Source organism: Panthera onca, chromosome A1, assembly GCF_046562875.1.
Source record: "Panthera onca isolate mPanOnc1 chromosome A1, mPanOnc1 haplotype 2, whole genome shotgun sequence".
Classification (NCBI taxonomy): Eukaryota; Metazoa; Chordata; class Mammalia; order Carnivora; family Felidae; genus Panthera; species Panthera onca.
In genome coordinates, this window is record NC_138339.1 from 122,985,794 (window position 1) to 123,008,335 (window position 22,542).

Here is a 22,542-nt window from a genome sequence, read left to right on the forward strand (position 1 = left end):
TTACAGTACCATTGACTATATTCCCTATGCTGTACCTTTTATCCTTGTGACTTACTCATTCCATAACTGGAAGCCTGTACGTCCCACTACTCTTCACTCATTTTGCCCATCTCCCCACTGCCCTTCCTGTGGCTATACATGCTTAGGGGACATTTTATGTCTTCATTTTATTTATTCACTTTATTTACTACTATGTTATAGACAGACTAGTTTCTTCTATTTTATGCTGAGAGGCAAGTTTCTTCACTCTTAGACTGAAGGTGGAAATCTTTAGGGACCTGACTCTAACTGAGGATTCTCCTGAAAGTATCCTCATTTTGGATGGTTTCTAGTTTTTTGTTTTTTTGGGGTTTTTTTTTTTTTTTGGTTAAACGTTTATTTTTGGGAGAGAGAGAGAGAGAGAGAGAGGGAGGGAGGGAGGGGCAGAGTGCAAGCTGGGAGGCACAGAGAGAGAGGGAGGCACAGAATCTGAAGCAGGCTCCAGGCTCAGAACTGTCAGCACCGAGCCTGATGTGGGGATCGAACTCACCCATGAGATCATGACCTGAGCCAAAGTCGGATGCTTAACCGACTGAGCCAGGTTGGCTCAATTTTGTTTTAAGTTTATTTATTTTGAGAAATAGAGCATGAGCACAATCAAGGAAGGAGCAGAGAGGGAGGGTGAGAGAATTCCAAGCAGGCTCCATGCCTTCAGTGCAGAGCTCAACGAGGGGCTCCCATGTCAGGAACCATGAGATCATGAACTGAGGTGAAAGGAAGAGTCAGATGCTTAACCAGGTGAGCCACCCAGGTGTCCCTGGTTTCTAGGTTTTATCTCCTATTTCTTTGCCAGTATGAATCCTTAAGGTCTCTGGGATTCAGCAGAAACTCTCACGTTGAAAACAAATTTACTACTTGCATAACTTTCACAGTTCTTGATTTCACTTTATTTTGGGCCTCTGGAATGTTTTATGTGTGTTGACTCAGCAAAATTTTAGAAAATTTTTTGCTTTGTTTTTAATCAGGAAGAATGTTCTGGGTATCTGTTCTGCATTGTGCCAAGTAACAAAAGTGTCTACTTGCTCAGTATTATACAATATGGATGTCCCATGATTTTAAAATTGCTTCTTTACTGATTTAGGTTCGTCCTTGCTTGCTTTCTAAAACTTATGAAGTAAAAATTTGTTTGCACATAGATCTTTGTGTGCACATGGTAGTAGTTTTCATCACCAGTGGAAGGAAACAAGCAAGATAGGCTCATTCAGCCTTTCCTGTGCCACTTAATTTGTGAATGCCCTAAATGCCATTAGAATGTGTTTTCAGATGTCCTCTAAGAATTTCCCACCCAAACATAATACATTATCAGGAGCATGTTTTTGTTTCTCAATAGTGAGTCCAGGTGAGCATACTTTGCAAATATACCCAAAAGATAACGTCGCCACTCATCTTGGATTTTATTTTGGGCAGGTAAACAACACTTTTGGTTCATTCTGAGTCATAAGAAAATGGAAGTCATGTACCAACCTGCAGGACAGTTCAGAACATAACCTCTGATGTTTCTCAGAAAACAAATCTACAAGTCATCATTAAAATTATGTACTTCAGTTGGTATAATTATAAATAAGGAAATGAACTAGGCTACTTGTCCTTGAAAGTTGACAGTGCAGGCCTACATAGCACTGATTTCTCATGTAGAGGCCTTTTACAAAGTGATGACTCCACTTTAGAATATATAATCCCAGGGGTTCCAGAGTGGCTCAGTCGGTTAAGTGTCCAACTTTGGTTCAGGTCGTGATCTCACAGTTCATGAGTTCGACCCCCATGTCAGGCTCTGTGCTGACAGCTCAGAACCTAGAGCCTGCTTGGGATTCTGTGTCTCCCTCTCTCTCTGCCCCTCCCCCACTAGCGCTCTGTCTCTCTCTCTCTCTCTCTCAAAAATAAACATAAAAAAATTAAAATATATAATCCTGAATATTGTAAGTACATTCTTTGCATGGCATTTGTCATATAAAAATAATTTGCCTCTTCATAGTTTATTTTTCCTTTGTGGCACATTCTGAACTGCAGAATCCTTTATCTACCATTTGGCTTTCCATAAACTATCAGGCAGGATCTCTGTGAAATTCTCTACTCTGAGAAACTATGTGCCTAATATTTATTTTTGATGTATGACTCATAATTACATTATTATATGTTCTGTTTTCAAAATAGCATCTGATAATTCAGTGCCTTTTAACAACAGATAACGTGTTTTCTAGAGAGTTTTTCCAGAAATCCAAATGTTTCTTGGGGTTCTTTCTAGGCTTCATTGGATTTATGTTTGGCTTTTTAAAATTTTTACTTTTTACTAATTATTTTTAATGTTTTATTTTTTATTTTTTTTAAGTTTATTTATTTTGAGAGAGAGAAAGAGCACAAGCAGGGATGCGGCAGAGAGACGAGGCAGAGAATCCCCACCAGGCTCTGTACTGTTAGCACGGGGCCTGACAACAGGGCTTGAGCTCTCACATCGTGAGGTTATGACCTGAGCTGAAATCAGGAGACAGACACTTAACTGACTGAGCCACCCAGGCGCCCCTAATTTTTTTCTATATTTTAATAATTAAAAAAAAATTTTAGAGTGAGTCAGGGAGAGGGGCAGAAGGGGGAGAGAGAGAGAGGGAGAGAAAGAGAAAGAGAGAAAGAGAATCTCAAGCAAGCTCCATACTCACTGTGGAGCCCGATGGTGGGGCTGGGGCTCAATCCCATGGCCCTGGGCTGATGACCTAATCTATTATCAACAGTCGGATGTTCAATTGGCTGAGCCACCCACACGCTCCATGTATTTTTTAAATACATGGTATTTAAATACCATTTTTAATTTTAATACCATTTTTGGTATTTTTTTAAAAATCAAGGACTCAACCAAGTTTTCCTTAAGTTTTTGTTTGTTTTAATTTTACAATGTAACTACTCATTGAGGTAATACATTTGAGTTTACTCAATACTCCTCGTTTAGAACTTTCATGGCTGAGATGTCTTTAGGCTTAATAGTAAATTGGCCAGCTTCTGTGACATCTTTCTGGTCTTTGAAGTTGGCACAGTCCATTATAGCTACCTAAGGGGTGTGTGGCCATGGAAGAACATGTTTTTGTTGATGTGTTCTCGCTTTCTAGTAACTTTATTTTCTGCTCAAGGGATTTAGTATCTGTTCAGATACTTTATTTTTAAAGGCCACATAAGTAGTGACTTGATCTCTAATCTTAGCTTTGAAAATTTCCCAGACACTAATAAAGGTAATGTCTGATGACCTATTATTTGAGAATACCACTCACTGGACAACAATCAGTGCTATTTAAAAATGTATATTTTATTCTGAAAATCATTTTCATGGCTAAAAGGCTTTTAGTAAAATTGTGCATGAAATGACATAATTTTGTGACTTTTGGGCCTAGATTTATAATACTTTTTACATGGTGTCACCGAGAGCTAATACAGTTGTAAAACACTTTGCTCTTCAAATACTGTACTAAATAATTAGTACTGAGAAGAAATATTCTATAAATCATAGTCTCATCAGAAACAGCACACCTGTCTTTTGGACTAATAGTAATATTTTGGACACAAAGGATTATATAGTAATCCTTGTTTTACGTAGAAGTGGGCTGTCTTTGCAGTGATTATATGAGTAAGATTTTTATAAAGGATTAAGTTACTAAAGACCAGGATAATCAGTTAAATTATCTGGACTGTCCACATCAGGACATTAACAAGGTTAATTATTAGTGAAATGAAAGAGAAATTTACCAGATTGTATTATATATGCCAAGATGTATTCACTCATAAAGAAGAGGTGGAGGGAAGCAGTTTTCCCCCAGGTGTGGAAAAAACGCTGGAGTTGCCATTTTTGGTCTGTTTTTACTTGTTTTATATTTATAATAATAGATTGTCTTGGTAAAAACCTACCCTAGACACAGTGGTGGTTTTGTTGTTTTTTGTTGTTTTTTGAGGTTGGTAGAGAAAACTGCATATTGCTGCCTTGATATGTTGTCTCTTTGTTAAAAGCAGATGTACAGATCAGTGAAACAGGATAGAGAACCCAGAAGTAAACTCATGCATATATGGTCAATTAATTTATGGTGAAGGAGGGAACAATATACATTAGGGAAAGGAGGGTCATTTTCAATAAATGGTATTGGGAAAACTGAGCTGTGATCGCACATCATATACAAAAATTAACTTAAAATGGGTTAAAAACTTCAGTGTAAGACTTGAAACCAATAAAACTCCTAGAAGAAAACATAGTAAGCATCTAGTATCGTCTTCATGATTTTTGTGGGGGCGGGGGGCAAGGTGTGCGGGAGCAGTGTCGAACTCCAAAGGCAGGTGTAATAAAAGCAAAAATAAATGGTTGGGGTTACATTAAACTAAAAAGGTTCTGTACAACAAAGGAATCCAACATAATGAAAAAGTAATTTACTGAATGGGAGGAGAAATTTGCAAATCATCTGTTTGATAAGGGGTTTATATCCAAAATATATAAAGAACTCCTGTTAACTCAATAACAACAACAAAAAAACCAAACAATCCACTTAAAAAATGGGCAGAGCACCTGAATAGACATTTTTCCAAAGAAGACATCCAGATGGTCAACAGACATATTAAAACACACACACACACACACACACACACACACACACACACACACACAAGAATAGTACTCAGCCATGAAAACGAATGAAATATTGGCATTTATGACAACATGGGTGCACCTAGAGGGTATTATGCTAAGTGAAATAAGTCAGATAGAGAAGGACAAATACCAAATAATTTCACTATGAGTGGAGTCTGAAAAACAGAACAAAGAAACAAAACCCAAACTCATAGATGCAGAGAATCTGGGCGGGGGGGGGGGGGGGGGGAGTGTAGAAACTGCCTGGGGGGGTGCAAAATTGGTGAAGGGGATTGAGAGGTACAAATATAAAATATAGGTACAAATATAAAATAGGGAATTGAGAGGTACAAATATAAAATAACTAAGTCTTGGTTGTATAATGTACAGCATGGGGAATACAATGAGAGGTAACTAGATTTATTGTGGTAATCAGTTTGTAGTATATACAAATATTGAATCACTGTGTTGTACACATGAGATTAATAGAATATTGCTTGTCAATTATACTTTAATAAAAACAACAAAAAGAAATGATGTTCTTTGTTGTTAAACTCTAAGTTTCATGCAAAGAGAAGAAACCATCTGCTTAATTAAATGTGATCTTTCATTGAAATCTGTTACAGCCTAGTTGGACCCTTGGTTTGAGTTGAAAGGAAATAATTCATTTCACTTTTTTGAGTCTACAAAATAGTTTATTCTTCCTTTCCCTACAGCAAGAATTATGAACATAAGTGTACAAAACAGATTCAATGCTAATTTTTAAAGCTTCCCCATATTTCCATTCTCATTAGTTATAAATAATGTGCTTGATTGTAAAATGGAAAAAGTTGAAATTTTCCACTTGTGCCTTTTGAGCTGTTTTCAGAGGTATTATACACTCTGGAAATAATAATAAAAGATACTAGGCTTCATACAGTGCTTTTTGTTTGAGGAACTCATATAAACACTAATGCATTGATCCTAACACAGTACTTGATTGTGACTTTAAAAGGTCATGAGTTACTGCTGTTACAAAAAAGTTAAAAAAGATTGGAAGGGGAGCTCCAATATACAAATACTAAATATCTAGAGAAAAGTTGATACAGACAATTGAAAAAATAAAATTATGGGGGATTTTTATTATTTAACTTTTCTCTTAGCCTGTGATAGATTTTTATCCCTTTTAATTTTTTAAATTTGTTTATGAATCTTGCTTAAAGCCTAATTCCCTTCTTAGACAAGAAAGCAGAATTTTCTTTTAAACTTTAGTCTTTCTCAGCCAAGAAAGCTTAAACCTGTGGTGATTTCCCATGTATGTCACATGAACATAGCAGTGTATTTTATTGGTCCTTGAATTAGGAGATCATCCTTTTCATTTTCTTCGTTTAATATTTGTGGTATGTAGCTGTTGATTTTGATTATAGTGGTCATGTGGCTTAATTGTCAACTTTTTTGTTTCGTAGGTTTATTCTTCAGTCCAAGGAGGTAATTCACAATCAACTGTTAGAGAAACAGAAAATAGCAGAAGAAAAAATTAAAGAATTGGAAGTAAGTTTTGAGTCCATATTGACAGTAGTAAATTTTAAGAAAAAAAATAATTACCTCAACTTTGTCATGTTAAATGAAAATGTATGCCTGCCATTGTTTTCATTTTTTCGAATTGTGTTAGAGCAGTGAAGCGGTCATGGCAGTGTGTAAGACCTCCACCCCCACCTCCTCCCACCCACCCAGTGCCCCATGAAAGAAAGGAAAGGAAAGGAAGACAGAAAAATGGTTTGTTGCAACTGTAGAGACTTTTGAAGAAGATAGGATGTTTTTAATATGAATGTATTTTCTCCATTGCCTTTGAATGAACATGTCTGTTCTTAAAAACAAAGTAAGACACACGGTGTATATTTAAACATCACATATTGTGGTAGATAGGCATGAGAGTAGGTAATGATAATAGTATTTAAAAGATCTCGACATAGGTCTTTTTTATATATTGTAATTCCTTTAATATAGATTAGGTATAACTATCTGAATGATGGTGCTGCAGTGAGGAAAACGAGTTTTTTTTTTTTAGCTAGGGAAAAAGATGATGGGTAAGAGTAACTTACTAAATTTTTGGAAAATTGAATTTTACTACATTTTCTGTATACATTAAAACCTTTGATGAGATACTCTTCTTGGGATTGAGTGGAAGGTCCATCCTGTATATAGTAAAAGTTGGCCTGGGCAAGAGACTGGTTATTATTTCTTTGGGGCCAAGATTTCCTGAAATGGGGATGGTTACAATGACTTCATAGGTCACTTTATCTAATTTGTGTGAGTACTATTTGAGGCAGTATTTCAGAATCTGACTCAGCTCTCTGTGGAATTGGTGAGACACCCCTTGTAGCTTCCCGGGGATTTCTTAGGGGAACCAGTTTGGCATGGCCTGAGTGAGTGTGTAGTGTCTTAGGTTACTTAGGTTTATTTTTGTTTAACTACTGATCATAATTTAAACAAACTTGATAATTTGTAGCTTAGAAAGTGTATTGAAAAAATAATAAATAAGCATGTAAACAAATAAGGACAAAAAAATCCTTATCCTTCAGTAACTAGGTTGTTATTATGTCCTATTTGTCATTTTTGTTAGCCCAGCTGTTCTAGATTGAATTTTATATCTTCTGTTTTCAAACAAAATAACTTTAAAAACTCCAGTTAAAACTATTTCATGTTAGATAACCAAAAATCTGTTTTTGTAGCACTAGGTAAATACATCTAAAAATGATCCTGATGAATAAGTAGCCAGATAGAAAGTAATGTGTATATAATTCTCTTTTTATGACAACACAAAAAATAAGATCTGTATATGAATGGCAAAAATGATGTCAGTATATACATTAAATTAACACTGGTTCCCCTAAGGAAATTAATTTAGATGGATATGGGCATGAAATTATTTTTTCTTATAATCTTTGTGTTGGATAAATTTTAACACGTATGTGTTAACTTTTTTTTTTTTTTTTAATATTTATTTTTGAGAGAGTGCATGAGCAGGGGAGAGACAGAGAGAGAGGGGGACAGAGGCCAAAGTGGGCTCTGTGCTGACAGCAGAAAGCCTGATTCGAGGTTGAACTCACAGACCATGAGATGATGACTTCAGGTGAAGTCGAAAGCTTAACCAACTGAGCCACCCAGGCATCCCTGTGTTAACTTTTGTAATTAAAAAGAATATTAAGGGTAAAATTGCCACAGATGATGATTTTAGCATACTGTTCAGTTTTGAAGAGTATTAAGAAATTTTTTCCCCCAAAGTTACCTTTTTTGGAGTTTCTCGTTACTGGTAGAGTGTCCTGACAAGTGTCAGGTAACGGAACTAGAATAGCTGGCTCGCTGGTACCCATTTGAAATGCTAATTACAGCTAGGAAAAACTAGTGGGGTTAAACTCTAGGTTCTTCCCTAGAACATTTTATTGTGTCTTTTTTCTTTTTAATTTTTTATTTTGCATGCTTTTTATATTATAAAAGCATTATTAAGTGTACTATGAAAGAAAAAAGGTCAAAAAATAAAACACGATTAAGTGAAAATACTGCTTTCCCCTCTAGCCAACACACCTGCAGATGTCACCCCTGGAGTTTCGTGGGTATCATTCCAAACTTTATTTTATAAACCCATTCATACACACGTGTATACACTTTTTAAAAATAGAGAGGAATTATGCTGTATATACTGTTTTTCATCACTTTACAATTTATCTTTCCACCTGTAGTTTATATTTCCCACCTTCTTGTTTTCCACTTCTCTTAATCATTGTAGGTTCCTTATTACCTCAGCATTTAATTATTGCATGATCCCTACCTCTACATTTAGTATGCTTTCCAATACTGCTCTAATTTGTATTTTTAATGGTATCATCTACTACACACTCTGTTCTCTCCCCTGAAGCAATGCTGTATTCTGCACTGCCATACTTGCATAGTTTTGTTACTTCAGCCTGAAACGAATGCATATACATGTGCCCACATGTGCACTAATGCACACATACGTTGTTTTTTTTGTTTTGTTTTTAATTTTCTTTCTTTATTTTAGACAGAAGGAGAACAAGTGAGCATGAGCTGGGGAGAGGGGCAGAGGGAGAGAGAGAGAATCTTAAACAGGTTCCATGCTCAGCAAGGAGCCTGTCACAGGGCTTGATCCCATGACCCTGGGATCATGACCTGAGCTGAAATCAGGAGTTGGATGCTCAATAGGCTGAGCCATCCAGATGCCCCAACACATACATTGTTGTTAATTGTAGTGTTCAAATTCTCTATGTTTCTTACTGATTTTTTTTTTCCTGATTATTCAGTTAGTTATTGAGAGATGTCAAATCTCCCTCTATGATGATACTTCCCAATTTCTCCTTAGTCTTTCAGTTTAGTGGACAGTGGTGTTTAGAGACCACTGTCTGGGTATTATAAGTGCTCATTATTACTGTATACATAGTTCAGAGGATAGGTTTAATTTTGCTTTATATATGAAAGAATTTCCCAGGTCTTTTAAAGTATTCCACTGACTCTGGCTTCCATTGTTGCTGTTGAGAAGTCATCTGTCAGCTTAGTTGTTTCTTTTTTTTTTTCCCACTGGTTCCTTTTAATATTCTCTTTGTCTTCATGCTTTGTAGTTTCTTTGGGATATGTTTAGGTGTGGGGTTAGTCTTTTTATTTATTTTTTTAAGTGTATTTATTTTGAGGCAGGGGGGTGGGGGATGGGGAGAGAGAGAATCCCAAGCGGACTCCATACTGTTGTCACAGAGCCCAGTGCGGGGCTCGATCTCTCAAACTGTGAGATCATTACCTGAGCCGAAATCAGGAGTCAGACTCTTAACTGACAGAGCCTCCCAGGCGCCACTCCCCCACCTTTTAATTTTTTTTCTTAATCCTACTTGGCTTAAGTTGGGTTTCCTGAATCTGAGGATTAAGAGCCTTTATCAATTCCAGAAAATTCTTAGTATTTCTGAAAATTACTTCTTTCCTGTTTTCTCTATTAGGTGGTATTTCTTTCTGGAATTTTTCCCCCTACTTTTAAACTAGAATGACCTTTGTAAAACGTTAGAAAATGTGGTTCTGTTACTTTTCTGTGTAAAGCCCATCATTGTTCTTAGGATAAAGTTCACACTTGTTAACATACTTTGAAGGCTTTTTTGTGAAAGGACTCCTGTTTATTTCTATTATCTCCCTCATTTCCTTTGCCTTTTCTTACACTGTATACTCCACCCATTCAGGAATATTCTGTTTTTAGAACTTGCTGTGCTTTCTTTGTTTCTACTTTCTTTGCAAAAACTAGTTTACCCCCCTGGGGAGCTTTCTCCTCCTGCAGTTATTACCAGTTCTATATATTAGTTTTTAAGATCTTAGCTTAGGGCTCCTTATCCAAAGAATCATTTTCTGATTCCTCAGTCTTAAATTAAGTCCTTTTTCCTTGTTCTCCCTAATGATTTCATTAGTTTCATAGCATAGAGTGGTAATTTGGACATATAAGCTATTGCCAGCTGAAGTACTTACAAATAGGGTTTCCTATTACTTGGAAAGCTTGCTATAGATTCAAAGCACTAAGTAGTTCTGCCTAAGGAGTAGCTGTTGCTTCTCCTTTCAGATCGACAGTGTTTTTTTTCTGGGCCCTAGCATTTCTTGTCAGTTCAACCTGTTTTGTCTTAATCCTATGTACTTATCGTCATCATTAAATTTTTGCCCTAAAATACCTTACTATATAGTTGGGGACGCACAGTTTATACATAAGTCAGCATATAAAGGCCAGGCTGTTTCCATTAAGCATGTTTTCATCTTAGAAGGAGTAAGACTGTTTTGCGTCTGAGTGTGTAGTTTGAGTTTTTGACCAAAGCTCTTAAATTGGTCGAATTTGTATGTCTCCTCACTCTCTGCCAGCAATGTATACAGATGACACTGTGGATAACCCTTTTTAATTATATAGGTACTTGTCTGATTCATCTTCTCTCCTATGAGAACTCATTTTCATTAGTATTTTCTAGACTCCTTTTCATCCATGTCTGTTCTTACTGTTTACGTTTACCTTCTGCAGATTTTCTCCTTCTGTCTTTATTTATGAGTTGAAAGCTTACTTAGAATTTGTTTAGCTCCTGATAAACTCTCTTACGCTGTGCTGCATTGTCAAGCAGTTTAGTGGGCTCACTTGCTGAGCCTTTCCTTTTATGCAGCAGAGGTGGGAGTACTATAACCCTGCCCTCATGTTCCTTCGATAGGGAGTTCTCTTTACTTACTGGAAGGGTAAAGGAAATTACTATCTTTTTGGGAAGATAGTTTTATTGTCTTTTTCTTCTTAAAACTCCATGTTTACAAGTTAATACCCACATGGTGCGCCATTCTTCTGGCTGTAATTGTTTTACTGGGATTGATTGGAAAATATTTTCATAACAGACTCATAATATGATAATCTTGCATGGATTTTTAGTTTTTCTTTGCATAGATGATAGATCAGGGTCTTGGAGGAATAATCACCAATTTATCCTGATGGTGATTAGTATAGACCAGTGAAGCTGATTCTATTTAAGAGAAAACATAAAATGGTGGCTTTAGTATGATAGAGTAACCATGTTATTTATGTCTATTTAAAAAAATTTTTTTGGTAATAACTTTTTCAAGAAGATGGCCGAGGGGCACCTGGGTGGTTCAGTCAGTTGAGCATTGAACTCTTGATTTCAGCTCAGGTTATGATCCCAGGGTTGTGGGATTGAGCCCCACATGGGGCTCTGTGCTGAGCATGGAACCAGCTTAAAATTTCTCTCACTCCCCTTACCCTCTCCTCCTTCCCTGCTCACACTCTTTCTCTGTCAAATACAATGTATACATAGTATAGTGTATGTTGTTAGAAAAGTACAAAAGCATAATTAAAAAATTTTTATTTTAGGAAGAGATCATGTGAGAGGGGCAGAGGGAGAGAGAGAGCGAGAGAACGAGAGAGTGGGAGAGCATCACACAGGCTCCACGCCCAGCACAGACCTCTGTCCCACAATTCTGGGATCAAGACCCAAGCCGAAATCAAGAGTCAGATTCTCGGGGCACCTGGGTGGCTCAGTCGGTTAAGCGGCCGACTTCAGCTCAGGTCACCATCTCGCGGTCCATGAGTTCGAGCCCCACGTCAGGCTCTGGGCTGATAGCTCAGAGCCTGGAGCCTGCTTCCGATTCTGTGTCTCCCTCTCTCTCTGCCCCTCCCCCGTTCATGCTCTGTCTCTCTCTGTCTCAAAAATAAATAAAAACGTTAAAAAAAAAAATTAAAAAAAAAGAAAAAAAGAGTCAGGTACTCAACCAACTGAGTTACCCAGGCACCTAATGGTATAATTTTTTAAAAAATGTCTATTTATTTATTTTGAAGGAGAGAGAGTGAGCAGGGGAGGGGCAGAGAGAAAGAGAGAGATAATCCCAAGCAGGCTCTGCACTGTCATTATGGAGCCTGATGTGGGGCTTGATCTCATGAACCGTGAGATCATTACCTAAGCAGAAATCAAGAGTCTTAACCAGCCGAGCCACCCCAAGTACCCCAATGGCCTAATTTTTTAAATGACATAAATATAATTGGAGTTTGGAATGATGACTCTGACTCTTCTCTGTCTTTGTAAAAATAATTTTCTTTTTGAAATGTATAGCATTTTTATGATGGGGAAATAGTCTTCAAATTTTTGAGAAAATCCACTTTTAGTTAAAGTTGAGTTGAAACCTTATTGATAGATTGAGGTGATAGATTTCTTCTAAAGAGTGAAAAATACATCCTATATTTTTACTCACTTTTTTTTTGGAGGTAAGAGGGAATAATTTTGTAGACTTTTTTTGCAGTTGGAAAAATTTGGATTCAGCTTTCAGATGATCTGGAGCTCAGTTTCTGCCCTCTTGTCTTTTGAATCTCAAGGATTTGGAATCCTTGAGATGAGTGCAAGCTTTCAGTGGTGTATTTGAGCACATTTTGGCCACAATTCTCCTAGATTCGCTTCTCTGTTCCAGGTGGGGGACAGTTATTGCTTGAGGCTCATCTGCATTCAGTCTGAAGTCTCCATTACATATTTTAGGCACATGCGTATACAGGGTGACCACTTCCTTTCCTTTATCTTTGACATGGTTACCACCCCTTCCACTACCCTGGTTAGCTCAGCAGTGACAGAATAAAAACAAGAATAAGGAAACCCAGGACATTCTGGCCTGTATGATGCCACTTCTGACACAGAATGTTACAATCTCAGGGTTGTGAAATAGCTTTGCAGCCCATGCTATAAGTAAGATCTACGAAACTGTAAAAGTTCTGACTCTTCCACAAAAATGACAATTTTGGTCAGATAGTGGTTCCTGAAATAAGTAGGAAGAATAGCGGCAAGGTTACTGGTAGGAGGTGCCTGTGACACTCTGCAGTTGGCTGAGTTTTTGAGACTCTGATGAGGGAATGTTTTGGAGGAGTTCCCATGATTGAGGAGGTTTTACTCTGCCTGTTGAAGGTCATTTTTTCCATAGCATGGGTGGTAACTGGTAGGCATTTGGCTGGATGTCCAGGTTTTGCCCTAAGTACTTTTCATTTTTGGGTTGGTACCATTTGTGGATATGATGGGAGCCCCTCTTTGGGGGTGAGGTCAAATGGACACTGTTATATGATGGACACTGATTATTATCTGTATTTTTAGTGGAGAGAGAAGGGCAGGTGAGAGCAGAGCCAGTGATGGAATGTTTGTTTTATTCATCATACAAGAATTATACTCAGTGCTGGCATAACTTAAAATTTAGAATCCATTAAGAAATTAGCATTTTTTTGGTAGTGAAATACAGCATTTACAGAAATATACATTAAAATACATACAGCTTTATAATTATGAAATGAACACTTGTAACAGTCACGTAGGCCAAGAAATAAAAAATTGGCATGCACCAGAGGCTCCCCCATTCTTCTCCCCACTGCAGTCACAAGGCCATCCCTGCCCCCTTCCTTAGCTGCTACCATAACTTTTGTGATAATTGTTTCTTTTTTAAGTTTTTATTTAAATTCCAATTAGTTAACACACAGTGTACTACTAGTTTTAGGTGGGGCACCTGGGTGGCTCAGTCGGTTGGGTGTCCGACTTCAACTCAGGTCATGATCTCATGGTCCGAGGGTTCGAGCCCTGCGTTGGGCTCTGTGCTGACAGCTCAGAGCCTGGAGCCTGCTTCGGATTCTGTATCTCCCTCTCTCTCTGCCCCTCCCCGGCTCAAGCTCTGTCTCTGTCTCTCTCAAAACTAAATAAACATTAACAAAAATTTAAAAATACTAGTTTTAGGTATACAATATAGTGATTCAACACTTCCATACATCACAGGTGCACATCACAACAAGTGCACTCCTTAGTTCGCATCAGCTCTTTAACCCATCTCCCCTTCCACTTCCCTTCTGGTAACTATCAGTTTGTTCTCTGTAGGTAAGAGTGTTTCTTGGTTTGCCTCTCTCTTGTTTTTTTCCTTCTGTGTGTTTGTTTTTTAAATTCCACATAGGAGTGAAATCACATGGTATGTCTTTCTCTGCCTGACTTATTTCACTTAGCATGATACTCTCTAGTTACATACATGTCATTGGAAATGACAAAATTTCATTCGTCTTTCTGGCTGAGTAATATTCCATTGTATATACACAACATCTTCATTATCCATTCATCAATTGATGGATACTTGGGCTCTTTCCATAATTTGGCTTTTGTAGATAAAACTGCTATAAAAATTGAGATGTGGGGCACCTGGGTGGCTTGGTCAGTTGAGCGTCCAACTTTGGCTCAGGTCATGATCTCATGATTTGTAGGGTCAAGCCCCTCCTCATGCTCACTACTGTCAGCTATCCCCTCTGTCTCTGTCCCTCCCCAGCTTGTGTGCGTGCGTGTGCATGCACTCTCCCTCTCTCTCAAAAATAAAACGTTAAAAAAAGTATTGAGGTGCATGTACCCCTTTGAATTAGTATTATTGTATTCTTTGGGTAAATACCTAGTAGTGCAATTGCTGGGTCATAGTGTAGTTCTATTTTTAACTTTTTGAGGAACCTCCATATAGTTTTCCCTCGTGGCTGTACCAGGTTGCTTTCCCACCAACAGTGCATGAAGGATTCTTTTTCTCAACATTCTCGCCAACACTTGCCGTTTCTTGTGTTGTTGATTTTAGCCATTCTGACAGGTGTGAGGTGTTCTCTCATTATAGTTTTGATTGATATTTACCTGATAAGTGATATTGAGCCTCTTTTAATGTGTCTGTTGGCCGTCTCTGTCTTTGGAGAAATGTCTGTTCATGTCTTCTGCCTGTTTTTTAATTGGATTGTTCATTTTTTCAGTATTGAGATTTACAAGTTCTTTATTTTGGATATTAACCCTCTCTCAGATATGTCATTTGCAAATATCTTTCCCCCATTCTGTAGGCTGCCTTTTGTTGATTGTTTCCTTTGCTGTGCAGAAACTGTTTATTTTTTATTTTTTTAACTTTTGTTTCCCTTGCCTCAAGAGACCTAGATATCTGGAAAGAATTTACCGTGGCTGATGTCAAAGAAGTTAGTGCCTTTTTTTTTCTTCTAGGAGTTTTATGGTTTCAGGTCTCACATTTAGGTCTTTCACCCATTTTGAATTTATTTCAGTGTATGGTGTAAGAAAGTGGTCCAGTTTCATTCTTTTGCATGTAGCTGTCTAGTTTTTCCAACACCATTTGTTGAAGAGACAGTCTTTTTCCCATTAGATATTCTTTCTTGCTTTTTTGAAGACTATTTGACCATATAATAGTGGATTCATTTCTGGGTTTTCTATTCTGTTCCATTGATCTGCATGTCTGTTTTTGTGTCAGTACCATACTGTCTTGGTCACTACAGCTTGAAGTCTGGAATTGTGATACCTCTAGGTTTGCAGCTTTGCCCTTTTTTCCCCTCCCCCTCCCCCTCTCCCTCCACTTTCCTTCCCTTTCCCTTCCCTTCCCTTCCTTCCCTTTCCTTGTTTTGAGAGAGAGAGAATCCCAAGCAGGCTCTGCACTGATAGTATGGAGCCTGACATGGGGCTCGAACTCATGAACTGCGAGGTCATGGCCTGAGCTGAAGTCAGACACCTAACCCACTGAGCCACCCAGGAGCCCCTTTGCTTTTCTTTTTCAAGATTGCTTTGACTATTTGGGGTCTTTTGTGGTTCCACAAAAATTTTAGAATTGTTTGTTCCAGCTCTGCGTAAAATGTTGTTGGTATTTTGATAGGAATATATGAATGCATAGATTGCTTTGGGTAGTATTGGCATTTTAACAATATTTGTTCTTCCAATCCATGAGCGTGGAATGTCTTTCTATTTCTTTGCTTCGTCATCAATTTCTTTCATCATTGTTTCATAGCTTCTGGAGTACAGGTCTTTTACCTGTTTGATTAGGTTTATTCTTAGGTATCTTCCTGATTTTGGTGTAATTGTATTCTTTCTTTTTTTAAAATGTTAATTTATTTATTTTGAGAGAGAGAAGAGAACATGCACGAGTGAGTGGGGGAGGCACAGAGAGAGAGACTCTGTGTGTGGGGGGGGGTGAGAATCCCAAGCAGGCTCTGTGCTGTCAGTGCCAAATGCGACACGGTGCTTGATTTCATGACTGTGAGATCATGACCTGAGCCAAAATCAAGAGTCAGACCCTCACCTGACTGAGTCACCCAGGTGCCCCTTTTTCTTTCTTTCTTTTATTTTTAGATACATTTTTACTACCTATGTATACATCCCCCAAGCAGTATAATTTACTCTTATTCGTTTTTGAACTTCATATGAAAAAAATCACCGTATACATATTTTGCCTTTTGCTCAATATTGTATTTGTGAAGTGCATCCATGTTGTTCAAGATTGTGACTTGTTGATTTTCATTGCTATGTGGTATTCCATTTTGTAGAAGTAACACAATTTATCTTTGTAGACAGTCCATTTTTATTCTTACCAAGTCAAGTTGTTCTCATAGAGTGTTTATACAGTTTATCTTGTAGCCTTTTGCTGAAGGGAGCTCTTTTTCAGAGTCCTCTCTCACTCTGACCCAGGAGACTTTGAGTCCTGAAGAGAAGTATAAATGTTTCTACTGGGGGCGCCTGGGTGGCTTAGTTGGTTAAGCATCCGACTTTAGCTCAGGTCATGATCTCATGGTTCATGAGTTCAAGCCCCACATCAGGCTCTATGCTGACAGCTCAGAGCTTGGAGCCTGCTTCGGATTCTGTGTCTCCCTCTCTCTCTCTGCCCTGACCCCACTCACACACTCTCTCTCTCTCTCTCTCTCAAAAATAAATAAATGTTAAAAAAATTAAAAAAAAAAGTTTCTACTGTAAAAATTAGCTTGATGGTGTCTCATACCTTCTGTAGTAGCTAGGTCACTAGACACCTCTGAGTGGCTTTTTTTTTTTTTTTTTTTTTTTTTAATTAAAAAAAATAATTACTAGTTTGTAAACTCATCTCATTTCTATGTTTTGACTTGGGGAGTCTTGAGTGAAGTTTCTCTTACTGTCCAATACTTTGGGATTTCAGATATGAATACTTATCTCTTTATAGAGTTCATTTGCATTCTCAACATTTATAAAAATGGATGTTTGTTTTAAAATAGTTTTTAGTTATTTAAGACTTAAATCTTAAAGAGCCTGATGGTTGGAAGCCCTAGAGTTTATAGTGAGCTATATATATATATATATATATATATATATATATATATATATATATATATATATATATTCTCTATGTCCTTTTGTCTTAGAGCTTAATGGAGCTGCATAATCTTCCTCTTTGGCATTTAGAGAAGAGTTGGCATGCATCTGGAAAAGCCCAGTATGCTCTTTTTGTGGTTGAGTATTCTTTATTGGTTATTAGAAATACTTTCAGTGCCTTGGTCAATGTGTATGTGTTACGTTCCAAGTGTTAATATTTACCCAGTTGTAAACTGTGATACATTTCACTTCCTTATGAGAAATATTTCAGCTCAGGGGTGCCTACTTGGCTCAGTTGGTATAACATGTGACTCTTGATTTTGGGGTTGTAAATTTGAGCCCCGCATTGGGGGTAGAGTTTACTTAAAAAGCATTTCAGCTCTGGTGAGAACTTAAACGTGAACAATTCAAATAGATATGCCCTTTTAACTAGACAGTCTTTCTTATTTGTGAAATATATATCACAGATATTTTACACATATACCCCTTTGGTTTGATCTGTTCACTGATAACGTGTGTCTTCATTTTATGAATGAGAGAAAAGGATTTGCGTTCCGTTTAGCCTTGAGTTTAGCATTTTGCATCTTGATTCTGTTCATCGTTTCTGCTAGGATACATTCCCAGAGTGCCTTGATTTCCTTGGAATATTTGTCTGTACCCACACCAGACTATCCCTTTGAATGCTTCAGAGGATTGTTGACCTCAGGCTTTGCTGCTTTATTTTTTATATCGTCTACCTTTTCTCTGTGCCTGACCATAAATATTTGTCTTTATCCTCTTCCCTCCCATACCTGAGAGTTCCTGCAGTCACTTTCAACCTGCCTAGAGAATGATTTCTTTTGATGATGTAGACTTTGAATTTTCTTTCATGTTATTGCATACCTCCCTCCTCTTGTATCTAGATGGTAAGGGGAAGTTAATCAGTATACTTTTTTTTTTTTTGGCCTCACATTCTGATTCTGGTCAGTTATTACAGCACAGGTCTTCTCTAAACTGAAGTAACAGATACTGGACAGAGGAAGTGAGTTGTTCGATACTCATTGTGGACAGGCCACACCTGTATTAATGAGCACTCTGCATGTCAGTTCGAAAGAACAAGATCCACACTGATACTTGAACCATAAATTGAGATCTCCAAGTCTACTAGATTTACAACAGAGCATTCATTACCCCAGATTCCTAATTTAAATACCTTCTGTTGAGTGAGGAGTTCTGGATTCTAGCCCTTGCTGTACTTTTTTTTTTTTTTTTTTTTAATTTAGTTTATTTGAGAGAGAGAATAGCTTATGTGTTCACACCCATGGGGGAGGGGCAGAGAAAGCACAGAGCCTGACCTGGGGTTTGATCCCACGAATTGTGAGATCATGACCTGAGCTGAAATTGAGAGTTGGGGGTTCAACTGAGTGAGCCATCCAGGCACCCCTAGCCCTTGCTGTACTCTAGGCTTCAGTTTCCTTATCTGTAAAACGTGTTGGATTAGACGATATCTATGATCACTTCTATTAAGTTTATCATTATAACATTGGTCTTTTTCTGAATTGACACTTTAGGAGCAAAAACACCCCCTTAAAATGAAAAGATGGAAGGAGGGAAAACAAAACAAACACCAGTTTCCTTTCATGTCCAGATTTAATTTATAAAGTTAATTGGAATCCTTTTCTTTGAAGCTAAAATAAAAGTAGTTGTGTGCCTACAGCTTTGCCAGTTAAAGTGTAATACAAGGTAACAGCATCTCTTTTGATATCTTTATAGTAGTTTCTTAAATTACTGAAGTCACAAATGTGAATGTGATGGCTTAAGGTAGTTTATATTAGGCATTACACATTTTAGAGATACTTTTGGATGGAGTTGAATTAATTCTACAAACATAAAATAACATACCCAGGAAGACATCATTTTATTCATTTGTAGTATTTTTTTTTTTATCCTATACTGTCTTAGAAAATACATGCTACTTAGAATAGTGGCAAAAAATGTTCAGAAAATGTTCTTAAATTATTAAATTCCTGAATGTTCATGGACATTTTATCTTACTAAATATTAAAAAATGTATTTATATGAATTTTAATCTGATGCAGATAGTTACACTGCTTAGGACATTATCTTTTTTTTTTTTTTTTTTTTTTTAAAGGTGTTGTTTTTAAGTAATCTCTATACCCATCGTGGGGCTTGAACTCACAAGATCAGGAATCCCATACTCCACTAATTGAGCTAGTCAGGTGCCCCAGGACTTTACCTTTTTATTTTTTCATTTTTCAGAGATTTTTCACCACATTATTTCATTTATAAATAAGGTGTTACGGGTGGTGCTTTCTTCCTAATTTTGATTAATTAGAGAATTTCTCCCACTTCACCTTGTTCTACTTGCAAACGTGTCCTTCACCAGCATGTCACCAGCATAATAAAAATATTTGAATTCCTTCATTATTCATGAAACCATTTTTTGGGTACATAATTACCTGGTGAGGGAATTCTTCCAAAATGGACACAGATGCATTTTACCCCTAACTTGTGTAAAATGACTTACTTCACTTTATTCTGCTTTTGTTTTTAAGAAAACATATGTGAGGGTGGAACAGTCCTCTGGATCAGGAAGCATTATCAGTTTCCACTGATGTTTTCTACACAGTCTGTTTTTATATGAGACGCTAAAAGCTCAAACTCTGGATGATGCTATAAAGACATGGAAAATTATTCTTTCTTAGGGTTGGAGGAAGTGGTGACTAGTGTTTTTTTGCTGGTAGTATCTGATAATCCCCCCTCCCTTTAGCTATTCTAGGCATGTTTAGTTGTCAGGCGTTGTCAGACTAAATTGCTAAAAATAACAAATAGGGGGAGGCTGTTCTAAGGCCAGCTTTTGCCACTGTCTGTAATCTGTTTAATTTAGTTCCTAGGGAGAAAGGGCAAAAGGAACATGGTGCTATTCTCATTGAATGGATTTTTTGTTTAAAGTGCTGACAAGAACATTGTTTGAGCTCTCCCTTTCCCAAGCCCTATAGGGCTCACGCACCCACATCCATTTACAGTGCAGAACCAGAGCTGGGGGGCTCAAAGAGCATGTTCTGATCAGTGGTTATGCTAGAGATTAACCAGGTGATTGTGGTCTTTTGCTAGTCTTTTAAATGTGACTTTTGACAGTGGAAATATGCAGTCAGTGTGTGAGAGAAGGTAAGAGGGAGAAAATGGTGATTACAAATGGGGGAGTTAGTGTGAGAATAAAGAAATCTTTCTCTTGAGTACTTTTCCCTAACGCACTGTTTAGAGAGTCAGGTTGTTTGATGAAATTAAGCACACATTTGACTCCAGTATACCTGTGTGCAATTTTAACCCACAGTGCCAGCATAAAGCTGTACTTGGATTTGACTTTGACCTCTCTGTGCCTTCACTTCTTTCTAATATTTCTGTTATAGAAATATTTATTTCTGTAGAAATATTTCTGTAGAAATAAATATTTCTATAATAGAAGTAATGGTCTATAAAGTAGAGATAGCAGTCTAGTACTTGTTTGTAAAACTATTGATCATAAAGGGATGGTTTAAATGCCTTTCCTATTTCCTGCTATGTATTCACCAGTGGCGGAGTATATGAAAACTAGGGCAGATTTTCAGTTATATTGCTGGTATTCTACCGTTTGTGTAACCCACCTGAGGGATTATTGATTTTTATATTCTTAAGTTGCTTGCTTACTTTTGTATCTGAAGTCCTATCCAACATCCCTTCCTTTGTGCAATTTTTTTTTTGCGGGCGGGGGCGGGGGGCAGTAGGGGCAGGTGGTTTGAACCTGACCACTTCAAACACCAAAGAAAGAAATGGATTGCTTTTATTAGAGATTCTTTTGCTGGGGGGAATGTCTTGGGAAAGTTTGTATTAATGAAGATCCTCATGTTTGTTTACCTAAAGATTTGGGATTTGTGCACTTGGCTACTACAGGCTTTGGGAATGCTTGCTTATGTATGTATGTATGTATGTATGTATGTTCATTTTCCGAGAGTGTGAGTGGGGCAGGGGCGGGGGGGGGGGACCAAGGATCTGAAGTGGGCTCTGTGCCGACAGCAGTGAGCCCGATGTGGGGCTCAAACTCACGAACAGTGAGATCATGAACTGAGCCAAAGTCAGACGCACCCAGGCGCCCAGGGGAATGCTTACTTTTAGACATTTCTTAAGTCACCAACCTGCCATACTCCCTAATTTAGTGAATTCATGATTTTAACTGAACTAAAGGTTCTCAAATACATAATGTAGAACACAGTCTTAACGACTATCTGTGCTATATATATGATTAAGTCTTGTGATTCATGTGGAGTGACATAACTGGCAGTGCTTTAAATCTTTACAAGTAGCACAAAACAGGTGTAATTTGTAGTTGAGTTTAATCAGCTGTTGGAATTTGTAAAGAAAAACTTCACTTTCTGCTCAGAACTGGGCTTTCTTTGGAGTTCATATTCAAAGCCTTTATTCATGCATACTCTCTGCTGTCTTTAGATAGGTGGCGATAAAAAACATGAGAAAGAAGGAGCTTCTGATTGTACAGTTGAAGCCTTAAACTAGTTCATATTTCAAACAAAACTCTAAAGTATCAATTGAATAAACTTTTGTTTTTTATTTTTTTTAAGTTTATTCATTTTGAGAGAGAGAGAGCATGAGCAGGGTAGGAGCAGAGAGAATTCCAAGCAGGCTCTGCACTGTCAGTGTGGAGCCTGCTGTGGGACTCAAACCCATGAACTGCGAGATGTGACCTGAGCTGAAACCAAGAGTCGGATGCTTAACCCACTGAGCCAATCAGGCACCCCACAACTGACTAAATTTTAAACTTAGATGCTTTTCATATCAGAGGTTGAACTGATTTAAAACTGATTCCTTTGGGAGGAGTAAGCAATTCCTGGATTTGTAAGGCTTTGGCCAGTCGTAGTTGTTAGGTCAGAAGAAGTATATGCATATTTTAAAACAAGGATAATTAAGTGTTTGCTGAGTATCTTGATTATACATGGTACTTTGGGGTATGCCTAACTGTGGAGGCTTTTTGTTCTTACTTTCATACATTAAGGGACACAGCCTCTTGTACTTAATGTATGCCTTGCACTGTTAAATGCAACGAAGACAAAATTAGCAAAGACCCTGATGAGCATGGAGCTTATATTTTGGAGAAAGGGAGGGAGCAACAGATAATAAACAGTATAATTTATAAATGCTAAACAGAAAAATAACATGGAGTCAGGAGACGGAGAATGATGGGAGTGTATAAGCTATTTTATATCGTGTTGATTGGGA

The 22,542-nt window shown here is 37.5% G+C and overlaps 1 protein-coding gene across 1 annotated transcript in view; it reads left to right on the forward strand.

Annotated features, from left to right (window-relative positions):
* The window catches only part of PFDN1 (prefoldin subunit 1), a 71,729-nt gene that overhangs the window by 31,357 nt on the left and 17,830 nt on the right, over nucleotides 1-22,542 (forward strand). The window contains exon 3 of the mRNA XM_060635991.2: nucleotides 6,076-6,160. Coding sequence (XP_060491974.1) covers nucleotides 6,076-6,160 — 85 coding nt within the window. The remainder of the gene's footprint in view (nucleotides 1-6,075; nucleotides 6,161-22,542) is intronic.